Source organism: Danio aesculapii, chromosome 1, assembly GCF_903798145.1.
Source record: "Danio aesculapii chromosome 1, fDanAes4.1, whole genome shotgun sequence".
Classification (NCBI taxonomy): Eukaryota; Metazoa; Chordata; class Actinopteri; order Cypriniformes; family Danionidae; genus Danio; species Danio aesculapii.
Window position 1 is genome coordinate 31,491,849 of NC_079435.1, and position 12,621 is coordinate 31,504,469.

The 12,621-nt window shown below is 36.2% G+C and overlaps 1 protein-coding gene across 2 annotated transcripts in view; it reads right to left on the reverse strand.

The window, feature by feature from the left end:
• cbsa (cystathionine beta-synthase a) overlaps window positions 1–10,798 on the reverse strand; it is a 35,438-nt gene extending 24,640 nt beyond the window's left edge. The window contains exons 1-7 of one of the 2 annotated variants that reach the window (XM_056458913.1): window positions 10,711–10,798; window positions 8,258–8,516; window positions 2,511–2,617; window positions 2,142–2,276; window positions 796–875; window positions 548–752; window positions 320–411 (exon numbers count right to left, since the gene is read on the reverse strand). In XM_056458913.1, the coding sequence (XP_056314888.1) occupies window positions 320–411; window positions 548–752; window positions 796–875; window positions 2,142–2,276; window positions 2,511–2,617; window positions 8,258–8,499 (861 nt within the window). In that variant the 5' untranslated portion in view covers window positions 8,500–8,516; window positions 10,711–10,798. Of the gene's footprint in view, window positions 1–319; window positions 412–547; window positions 753–795; window positions 876–2,141; window positions 2,277–2,510; window positions 2,621–8,257; window positions 8,517–10,710 lie in introns of both variants that reach the window. The other variant, XM_056458906.1, reaches the window with a different exon arrangement.
• Between the last annotated feature and the right edge of the window lie 1,823 nt (window positions 10,799–12,621).

The following is a 12,621-nucleotide window of genomic DNA, read 5'->3' on the forward strand; positions in this document are numbered from 1 at the left end:
ACGTTAAACACACATTGGCCACAACAGGAAATAAAAAAACTGCAACTGTGTAATTTTTTTTTTTACACGTTAAATATTTCAAATTAATCGCGTGTGTTAACGCGCTAGTTTTGACAGCCCTAATGTATATATATATATATATATATATATATATATATATATATATATATATATATATATATATATATATATATATATATATACATATATATATATATATATATATATATATATATATATATATATATATATATATATACATACACTTTTACCCACCCTTAGGCTTTACAAACATACATTCACAAACATCTGGGTATACCTTAATATTTGGGCATTTTTCCTTCAGTTTCCGAGCGATGCCAGTAATGGTGCCACCTGTGCCAGCTCCTGCCACCAGCATATCAACTTTTCCTGGACACATGTGAGTAAATCATTTAAGACAAGAAGACAAACACAGCAAGAGTGAGCTGCATTTGTGCTGCAAAGTTTAAAAGCATAAAAAGACAAGAACAACGACAGAGAAACAATAAAAGAATAAAACAACTACCATCACATTGCTCCAGAATTTCCTCTGCTGTTGTGTCATAATGAGCCAGGGGGTTGCTGGGATTGCGATATTGGTCCAGAATATGAGAATTAGGGATCTCATTTTTCAAGCGCCAAGCCACTCCCACATGGGACTCTGGGGAGTCAAACCGAGCACTGGTCGGTGTTCGGACAATCTCTGCTCCCAAAGCTCTCAACACATCAACCTATGAAAAGACTCATTGTATAACTTCATCAAATTCATTTTACCTTTTCCATGCTCATTTTCTCAGGCATAACAATTATACAGCGATAACCCTTCACTGCTGCAGCCAGTGCAAGACCAATACCTGCACAAAGTGAACACAACCAAACTCCTTTAGATCTGAATATTTAGAGCGTATGTAAGAAAAAATAAATAAAAAAACTACACGACAAATGGACACCATGATTGAAATAACATTCAAAATTAATTTATATTTGGAATGATGAAATTTAGATGACAAAAGTATCTCTCTCTCTCTCTCTCTCTCTCTCTTTCTCTCTCTCTCTCTCTCTCTCTATATATATATATATATATATATATATATATATATATATACATATATATATATATATATATATATATATATATATATATATATATATATATATATATATATATATATATACATATACAGTTAAAGTCAGAATTATTAGCCCCCCTGTTTATTTTTTTGTTTTATTTCTGTTTATCGGAGAGCAGATTTTTTTTTCAACAAATTTCTAAACATAATAGTTTTAATAACTCATTTCTAATTACAGATTTATTTTATCTTTGCCATAATGACAGTAAATAATATTTCACTAGATATTTTTCACACACATATATACACATATATACACATACATACATAATCTCAGTTTTCACCTGTTCACAAAAGCAATAAATCAATCAAATTTCAAACTCCCCACCATGGCCAAGACCAAAGAGGTGTCCAAGGATGTCAAGAACAAGATTGTAGACCTAAAAGACTGATTCTTCCAAATGTCAAACATGGAGGTGGAAACATTTAAATTTGTGGGTGTTTTTCTGCTAAGGGGACAGGACAACTGCACTGCATCAAAGGGATAATGGACAGGGCCATGTGCTTTCAGATCTTGGCTCAGAACCATTAAAAATGGATCGGGATGGATTTTTCTGCATTACAATGACCCAAACATGGCCAGGGGCAATAAAGAAGTGCCTCAAGAAGAAGCACATTAAGGTTCTGCTGCAGCCAAGCCATCTCCAGACCTTAATCGCATAAAAAATTTGTAAAGTCAGCTGAAAGTTTGAGTCATAACTTACATGAAACCTGAGATGTGAAACTACAAGAAATGCCTGACCTCTGTTACTGCAAACTAAGAATTGTGTTTTTAACACAAATTGAAGTTGTGTTTTGCGATTGGGTCAAATTTATTTCCATCATTAAAATGGAAATTAGTTCATAACTTTTTTAAATGTATATTTTCCTAGATTTTTTGTTGCCATTCTGTCTCTCGCCGTTAAAATAAATCTACCATTACAATTATAGATGTATCATTTACAATCAAATACATTTTGCCCCACTATATTCCTATATACTGTGTGTTACCTGTATTTCCAGAGGTGGGCTCTATAATGGTGTCTCCGGGATTGAGAATGCCTTCCCTTTCTGCATCCTCCACCATACGCAGACTAATACGGTCCTTCACACTACCACCAGCATTAAAGAACTCACACTTGGCCACTGCAGACATATAAAAATAGCAGATGATGTAACTGTTCTTACATGCATCTTGATGTCACTTATTTAAATGACTTATGCTTAAAGAATTATGTAACTATAAGGCCAGTTAAAGTGGAATTTTTTAACATTGTCATAAGACAAGAATGGGTGTTGTTCATTAGTTAGAACTTTGATGACTAGTGTATATCTACAGTATTACTGTTCAAAAGGTAGAAACAGGAATCAATCACTTACAAAGTTCACACTTTAGTCCAAATATCTTAGAGATCTTGTTTATGTGGACAAGCGGTGTGTCTCCAATCTTGCCTAATATGTTGGGCAGAATGCACTGAGCTTTTGTCCTGCTAGAAAGTGAAGAAAGTAGACAAGGAAGCAGGAAAGAAAGACTTAAGAAAAATCCCCACATCAGACTTATTTTGTGACAGCAAATAATGACATTTGGCTAAAAGCAGTTAAAATATACACAATTAGACTGTGACTAAATGATAATAATAAACCTATTCTACAGTGCTGTATCAAATGTGGTATCATCAGAACACATAGTACTGTATTACTATGATACCTTGATACACAGAACACCGATACAGCATAGAGAGCAAATATTTATTGACAGAAATGAAACAAAAATCTGTTTATATGAGCTGAGCTTCATGAAAGATATAGCCATAGTAACTCAGTGATTCTTTTCAGCCATAGTAGACCCAGCAAATAAAATCCACTTATCTTTCAGAGAGCAGGAGTTCATCTTTCCTGTTGTTAAATACTCAATATGAAAGCTGATTTCTTAGAGACAACAGATATTTTTGCCACTATTAATCAAATAGCAGACAGACACAGATAGCCCCCTAAGCAAACAGAACCGAGCCATACCGTGGGCCTAATAATGTTGATTGAACGGGATCGTGGCATCTATTTATCGTTATACCAAAGGATGACATTAACTTTTTTGATCACCAGCCACTGTGGCTAGTGGTTTTCCAAAGTTATAAGCCACTGACCAGTTTCACTTAACATTGTCAAAATTTTGATGTTGGGAAAATATGTTTTATAAATTTGACTTCGGCATGCTAAAACTATACGTAATTTCAATTTGGTGTTATGTCCACATGCCTCTTCATTCATTTTACTTTTTTGTTTGTTGTGTATGACCTTATACTTAATACACAAATACGCTTCTTAAACATATACAAATAGACATTACCTATATGCAATAAAATTGCAAGTTAACTATGTCTGTATATAACTTATATTTGATTGTAACCTTTTCTATTATAATATAATAACGTGCACCCTTTGTAAGGCTGCTTTGAAACAATAATTATTGTAAAAAGCCCAATACAAGTAAACCTGAATCGAATTTAACATTGCTCAGTGAGCATGAGCAAATGCTTTCATACAGTATGTCACATTGCAATCAGTTTTTATTTCAAATGGCTTTTCAGAACTCAACACTAAGTTTGTACTAAAGTTTTGTCTGGACACACCAAACTATTTCTTAGCAGCAACATTTAAATATTGTGTCAAAACAAATTAAATATAGCTGTATACATAGACTTTTTTTAACAAAAATGTTTTTAAAAAATACATTTGACATTTAAAACAATTATTCTCATTTATGTAATGTACTGTATGAAACTATGCACAGTAGTCTGTCCAGTCTAAAGGTCCCAGATCACCAGTTAACTATACATAAATAGAGAGTTAATCTCCTATTAAAGCAATGTTATTATAAAGGATAATAATTAAACCATATTAACAAAATTACTGTAAGCAAAAGAAAGCTGGTAAAAAACATATTGTGTGTGATAATAAAAGGACGATCACATGCACACGGTTAACATTAGGCCCATTAATGATGAATGGTTAAAGCAAAAGTGGCAACCGCTGCTTCTTAAAAAAAAAATTCCGTAAAAATCTTGAGCTCTTGAAAGCAGCAGGACTGTGGGTGCACAAGCATCACTTTTTGTCCAGTCTATTTCAAAGAGAATCAAACACAACAATTATGTTTCCAGGCATGGTTGCTTCATAAAAGGAAACACTTGCAGTGTTTTAAACACTTGCACACATCGCTCACTTGTGCATGCAACACTATAGCCCTTGTCAGTGGTGTCAGAAGTGAGGATAGACTGTCTCACCATGCGCATGATCATCCTTTCATTTGGTATTCACCTGCTTTCTTTTGCTCATGTGAACAGGTATTTTTGTCAGTCGTGCGGTTTCTCGATTCTAAATTTGCATTTGAATGCATAGTGTTAAGCGGTCATAAACTAAAAGTGTAATTGTTAATGATGAGCCAGCACTAGCCCAATCAGGTCACTGACAATCCTGTCTACTGTCCTAAGCATCTCTCACACTGGGCCATCCTTATTGTTGAACCCTTTTAAAAAAAACGACAAAACTACATTTGGCGTGTTGGTGGGTGTTAATGTCAAGACCTGGTTACACCCCAAATTTAGCAGCGATCACACTGGGCTTTGTGTGTGTGAAATTCTGTCGTACGGCGCTGCGAAAAGGGGCAGGATTAAACAAGATGATTAGACATTAAAAAACGTGAGCGATTGCTCTATGTTTTAAATTTCTGTCCAGAGAGGTCCTGTTTTGATCCTCGATTGGTCTCACACAGTCAAGTGATGGAACAATCGCTGGCTTTTTTAAATGTCTAATTATCTTGTTTAATCCCGTCCCTTTTCGCAGCGCCGTATGACAGAATTTCGCACACACAAAGCCCAGTGTGACCGTAGCTTCATGCGTTAAGTTTCGCAGTTCGAGCTTTCAAGCTTGGTGAACTCTGACCTGCGAAATCGCATCATTTGACTGCTTGAGACTTTGTGAAGCTTGAACTTTGCACCGCAGCGAACTGCGAAACTTAACGCATGGCCCTGCGTTTCCGGTCTGACGCATTCGCATGCGTATGAATGGAAGTCTATGGGAGGAAAAGCCCAGTGTGACCGCAGCTTGTGACCGCAGCTTAAAGCTACGGTCACACTGGGCTTTGTGTGTGCGAAATTCTGTCGTGTGGCGCTGCGAAAAGGGGCGGGATTAAACAAGATGATTAGACATTATTAAAAAAGCGAGCGATTGCTCCATGTTTTAAATTTCTGTCCAGAGATGTCATGTTTTGATCCTCGATGGTCTCACGCAGTCAAGTGAAGCGATTTCGCAGGTCAGAGTTCACCAAGCTTGAACTTTGCACTGCAGCAACATGCGAAACTTGACTCATGACCTTGCGTTTCCAGTCTGACGCATTCGCTTGCGTATGAATGGAAGTCTATGGGAGGAAAAGTCAAGTGTGACCGCAGCTTTAAGAGGAGAAACTGACAGCTGTGTTGTATTCCTTTTTTCTCACCACAGCTAGTAGAGAATGTGGCTTATTCAACACAAGCCTGTGAGAAACACCATTATTACCATCGGTTTTGTTTCTCACAGGCGGGCTGCTCGCTCTCTCGTTCACACTTCATCTACTTTTGCCCGGAATCAGGGATTCCCCCTCAGCTGACGTCATGGAAGTCATTCGTAAACTGATGGATATTTAGACCTGGCAGCAAATGTTCTCAGAACAGCTTGCAGTGCACCAGGAGATGATGGAGAAGAAGATCCTCCAGCTCACAGAAAACGTCCCAATCTCAGAACCGTGAGCAATCACTCATCAACATCAGACAAAACTCCTGGATGACATTGACGCCTATTTGCATACTTTTCAAGTGATCGCTAAACAAGAGTTGGGTTATTTCCAAAAGTAGGCAAAAACAGCGTGGGCCCGCATCATCTTTTAATTCCTGGCCATATGATGAAATGGCCCCTGTACAGTATGCATTCAAGTCGCCCAGCTCTCATTCCTCACCCATTTGTGGCTCCTCAGTGGAAGCTCCACAGCAAAGCAGGTCATTAAGAAGGTTTTCATAAAGTGTCTTCTGCACACTCTACACACACAGCTCTGGGTTTCCACCTACATTAAGAACACTAAAGACCTGGCTTCTCTGGTGGAGGTAGTGGAGCTGGTGGAGGCCAGCCTGTCCCACGATGATGGAGAGAGAGCAACAGCCCTAGCCTGGAGGGTGAATCCACATAAGAAATACCAATACACAAATAAGGATGTGTTCATAGCTTGGACGTACTTAGACAGCAGCCCGACCAGGTCTATGCATATATAATCAAATGGCACTTCTATGATGGGTAATGGAATGAGCGTAGTTCATTGACAAAAAGGGCATGCCTGGCAGTACCTCTTTACTTTTGTCTAGCCCCAACCAGTGGAACCTATCCCAGATCCTGTATCGTGTTGGCGGTCTCCAGGTGTCCAGAAATTAGATGGGTGTGAGCAAGCTCCAGAACTGTGGCTGTCTTGAACTTCAGTACCACTAGCAGGGACTTTTTCTGTCGCTCCGCGACACAGTACAGCATACCAGACTGAATAGCCATGTATGAGGTGAAGAGCTGGACGTCGCTTAAGGTTTGATCATCTGTTTTGACTTTCCTGAATGAGCTTTTAATAAGTATGTTGGTACAAGTCAATAAATTCATTATATACAGTATACAGTGGGTACAGAAAGTATTTTCGAAACCCTGAAACACATTTTTTGAGATGTTGACAGTCATAAATATGTGCCACATTGCTAAAAACACTAGCTTTGAAGACTCTTTTTACCTGTTACAGTGTTTAGAGAGACGTCACGTTGTTTTGCCAACCGTAATTTAAACAAGTGAAAGAAGAAGAATTGTTGGGAGACAAGGGTCGACAGTGTTTCGTTTATAAACCTTCACTGTGTGCTGCAATGAAGGGTTTGTTTCCATTTTCATGTGATGAGAGCACCGATCGCATGTGGACCCACATTTACGGATTACAGTGGTTTGCTAACAAGCAACAAAAATATGTCTGTAAGGAACTTTTTTTTACCCAAGAGCTTTTCGCATCTGGAAATGGTGAGATCTGGATTTGACACTCGTCTTCTTTTAAAAAATGACGCTGTTCCAGTGCATGTTGATTGTCCTGTCTCTACGGATTTGCTAAGTGTGTGATCACTGTACTTTGTTTATGTTTATTCAGATAGCAAAATTGGTTAATATCGTCAGCAGTACTCTTTCAGTTTTTTAAAGACATACATTAGTCAAAATGATTTAGTTACTATGTTTACAGTAATATCACTACAGTATTATGGACTGAAAGATCCACTGTAAATGCTGCTCTCCAAATGTAAACATGAAAACACCTTAATCAAGCTATTACCATGGTGTAGGATTTTCGCTGCGTATGATTTTCTGTGCATTTTGTGACAAGATAGTCTATGCACACACTATTTTTTCACTATGTTTGACACTATTCTCTGCATCTGCCGAGAAATACAGAGTTTTTTTTTCTCCCATTCAGTATGCGGTATCAATCCAATTTCTTGTTTGTCTCGGAGGGCAAGCATAAAATGTTTCTGAATAAAAGTATAAGTGCCAAACTGCAGTAAAATCGACAAATTAAAAATGAAACACCACCATATGTGGGGGGTGTTATTGAAGTTGCCTCCAGGAATTTTCCTTTTCACCAAGTCAACATTGTCGTGTGATTCTTTACATATATATATATATATATATATATATATATATATATATATATATATATATATATATATATATATATATATATAGGGGGGGTGTGAAATAAAAGGCCATATTTTAAATGAGACACTAAAACCCTTATGATGTGTTATTTTCATTTTGTAGAAAGTAACGAATGTCATTCAGGGAAATGTATTAAGAATAAAAGTATAGAATTTATTGAAGAAATGTAGTCAAGTAAAAGTAAAAGTTGCCAGATTATGCTCAAGTATGTAATGCTCAAGTCAAATTAAATGCTCAAGTAAAATGCAGATACTGCATATAATATTAATAGGCATTATTACTTTACATCGTTACATTATACCAGTGGTATTGATGTACTAATGTATTCACCATTTTACTACAGTGGTACTACAGTAATAATTATGCATCATTACCTGGGATAGTATGTGTGAGGGGAATTTTCATGAGACATTCCTGGTTTCCAAGTACATCTGCTTGGCAGGTCAGGACGAATCCATTTAGGGTCAGCAGTGGCAATTTCTTTATTCAGCTGTGGGGGTCTGTCTCCATCATCTGCACCCAACTTCTTATCTACATTATATGTGCCACTGAGGTTTTTGCCCAAAAAAGGGCAGGGAGAGGTGTCATTCTCTATGTTGGAGGGGACTGAAGACATGATTCCTCAATAGTTCCCTGTAAAGAGTTTAAATCCAAAGTAATGTTCACAAAATATTTAACATATTGTACTGTAGATTTTGACCACCTTGACATCTCCATATGTTGAAGGAACATGACTGAAATAAAATGTTACATTTAAGACACATAATGGAGAAATTCTATAAAATCTTACTTAAAAGTAGTTACATTTACTACACAATTACCCATTAAGTTAAAAGGCCAAACTCGAGAGACATTGAATCTGGCATACTTTCAGAATTGTTGACATAATACTTATGTCATAAGCTACAATGACCAAGACAAAACCCACAACAAGTATGCAATCCAGAGAATATGTGAACCGGTTCTCTTCATGGAAAAAAAAAGAAGTATTTTTAAGTGACATGAAATGTTAATGAAAATAAGGTCTGCGACCAACATAGTTTAGATGTTTCATTTTGATGTTGTTGTTGCTATTAAGAAAATATTTAAGTTTAGGAAACCTCTGACATGAATGGAAGGAAAATATATTTGCATTCAATATGCATTTTTATCTTTCCTGGTGAATTTAACTCATTTATTTATTAATTTTGCTTTGGCTTAGTCCCTGATTATCAGGGGTCACCACAGCGGAATGAACCGCCAACAATTACAGCATGTGTTTTACGCAATGGATGCCCTTCCAGTCACAGCCCTGTACTGGGAAATACCCATACACACTCGCATTCACTCACACACACACACACACACACACACGCACACACACGCACACACACACACACACACACACACACACACACACACACACACACACACACACACACACACACAATGGCCATTTTAGTTTACCCAATTCACTTTTACCACATCTTTGGATTGTGGGGAAACCAGAGCACACGGAGGAAACCCACACTAACACGGGGAGAACACGCAAACTCCACACAGAAATGCCACTTGGTCCAGCCAGGACTCGAACCAGCAACCTTCTTGCTGTGAGGCGACAGTGCTAATCACTGAGCTGAATTTAACTCCTTACTAGGGTCACATGGAATCTGTGCACGCATCATTGAGTCTATTTCTTTACTTGTGTAAATGTGTGTAAATTTATATTTATTCAGTTTTTAAAGTAATTTCAGTAATAATATTGACTAATATGAAAGTGTTTCTTTGATTTATTTACAATGCAGTTTGTAAAGTAATATTTTCTGTTTTTTTATCGATTATTATTTGGGAGACTTGCTTTGTTTACCAAATAAGTGGATCTAGATGGATTTGCATTGTAAACATAAAATGTAAAAAAGCTATTATTTTTTATTTAATATATTAAGTTTTTAGTTATGATACTCCCAAAATAATCCCGCATGAATCCGCAAACTGTTTACAAAATTCTCAGCATAAAAAGCAAACAATGTCAGCAGATTCTGTCTGGCCCTATGCATTACTCATGTATTACAACCCTTAATCAGAAAAGGTTGGAACAGCATGGAAAAATAGACTATATATATATTCCCAAAAAAAACGTGGCAGTTAAATGACATTCACGAGGCTTTCAAACATAAAACTCACGTTTCTGTGTATTTGCATTGTAAAGCAAGCCCATGTTATGTTACATGTACTCAAATGTCTCCCAAATCCATTGGAAATGGGTTGTCTTTGAAACGAATATCTGGCGACCTTAGGACGTACTCCTGTTATGTATGAGGAAGTGGATCCATGTGCTCTTACTGGGTCCATGTGCTTTAGGAAACGCAAAATCTTTAATGCAAAAATTTCACTTTATATCATCCAAGCAGTGATCCCACATATACTCACTTTCCGTATAAAACTGTACTCCTATAAACACTTAATAAATCCAAAACTGCACAACAAGCACGGGGCAACCACATGCATCTGCACATTACAAACCTAGTGGACGTTTATGTTTATTGTGATTTAGTCAGCTAGTGATACAAAAAAGGTTACATAGAATTTCGCTTAGCCTACTTAAAAAAAGAAAGACCAAAAAGAAATCGTAGCTGTGCATAAATGTAGCTTAATGGTTATGCTTACACTAATCAACTAATCAATCGTTTGAAAATCTGAGCATTTTTTCAAAGCAGCAATTAAAATTTTTACTTTAAAAGTCTATTTACACAATATACTGTACAAAACATAATTTTCTGCCTAAGTATTGCTGACTAAAACTACAGCTGCCTTTTACAGCTGATCAGCGACTAAAGAACACAATTACCTTGCTGATATGAGCACCGGCCGTCCTTTTTCAAAGCTGTGCACAGAAATACCTGTGTCATTTAAATGAACGGGGTTCGATCGCTTATTTGGAAATATGCCATGTGTTGACATGGAATCTGATTGGCTGGTAGGAGGGCGTTATCGTTTGCTCTCCTATCAGGATTTGGGAAAGGTCCAACTTCTTTAAAAACCACGGAGCAAACTTTCGGCCTATAACTTATTAGTCTATAGAATGCGATTTATAAACATTTGAATTGTAATAATATCTTTTTGTTTATTCAATTGCCAATTAAATACACAACAAAATAATATTAAAACCCAAATGCTTCTAAATCGCATTCTAATAAGTTGCCAATTATTGGCACATAGAAAAGTTAACATTACTGTCGTCTTGCACTAAAAAGAATTATGGCATCAGATGTATTTTGAGATAGCCTAATATGACAAAAACCTTTTTTTAACTTCTGGTTTTAAGATCTATTCTAAACTGTAATCCCTTAAGATTGTCTGCACACAACAAATCAAACTACAAAAGTAAATGTGTTTCCTAGTCTTGGTTTAATGAACACATTTCTCAAATCAAACCACTGTTTCAAGTAAAAGCACATAAGCACATGTTGCAACCGAATGATTTCCCAGAGATGGGCTGCGGCTGGAAGGGCATTCGCTGCGTAAAACATGTGCTGGATAAGTTGGCGGTTCATTCCGCTGTGGCGACCCCGGATTAATAAAGGGACTAAGCCGAAAAGAAAATGAATGAATGAATGAATGAATGCAACCGAATGAGTGATGGGGGAGGGTGGTATTGAAATAAAAAAGCTTGTCGAATAGGAGTAACTGAAAAAAATGCATATGAATTAGCCTAACATTTAGCATTTTAATGATTTTAATTGCCAGGGTTTGTATTTTTAGGTCCTGAGGTTGTTTAATTAAGCAGTGAGCTAAAAATATTTCCAACACATCATGTTATGTATTTCTTTAACTATGGGCACTTTTATGTCCTTTGATCTTATATCCAAAAAAATATAATTTTGTTCAAATTCATCTTTTTTTGTCAAACTAACAATAAAACTTACTTTTAAAACTGTACTACCTTACTATTATGTTTTTTTTCATATTATTGAATTTCCTTTTAGGTGTCAAAATCACTGTTTTGGGCTTTGTCGCACACCCAGAGTTTTAAACTTCAACAATGAAAATAACATTTTGACATATTATTTATCTGGTAACTATTAATGAATCTTAATTAAGCAGTTGTGAAATAAGTTAAATATTTTATAGTTATTAATGTGAGACTATTGTCAATATGAATTTTTATACAAAATATAGCTGTCACACAATATCAGTGTCATTTCCACTACTTCCAACACTGTAAAAAGTTTGTGTGAAAGATTGTTTAGGTGGTTTCTATAAAGACCGCATGTTCAAGACGGAGGGTATTAAAAACAACGCATAAAGAAAAATCAAGGTAAATATTGCTTGATAAGGTATATTATAAGTCATTTCCAAACATGTTGTACCTTTAGATATACAGTATTTTTAAAAAACAAACAAAATTAAGGTAAATAAGAGTATTTGGTATACATGAAATGCTAGTATCAGTTCAAAGCTAATCGGTGAAGCTATCTTTCATTTTTTCACAATAGACTGTATAATTTCCACCATACTGCCCTCTGTGGTGGAACAGACAGCATGTGGTTGGAAATTACATTTTTGGTTACAAATCACAATTGATATGGATTGTGAAAGTACAAGGGTTGGACAATGAAACTGGAACACTAGCCAATTCATTGTTTCATGGCTAAATTTGAGCAGCTGGTGGCCATTCTTCATTTTTTGCACATTCCACCAATAAGATCAGAGTGTGAAGGTTTAATTAGCATAGTGAAGCTGCGGTCACACTGGACTT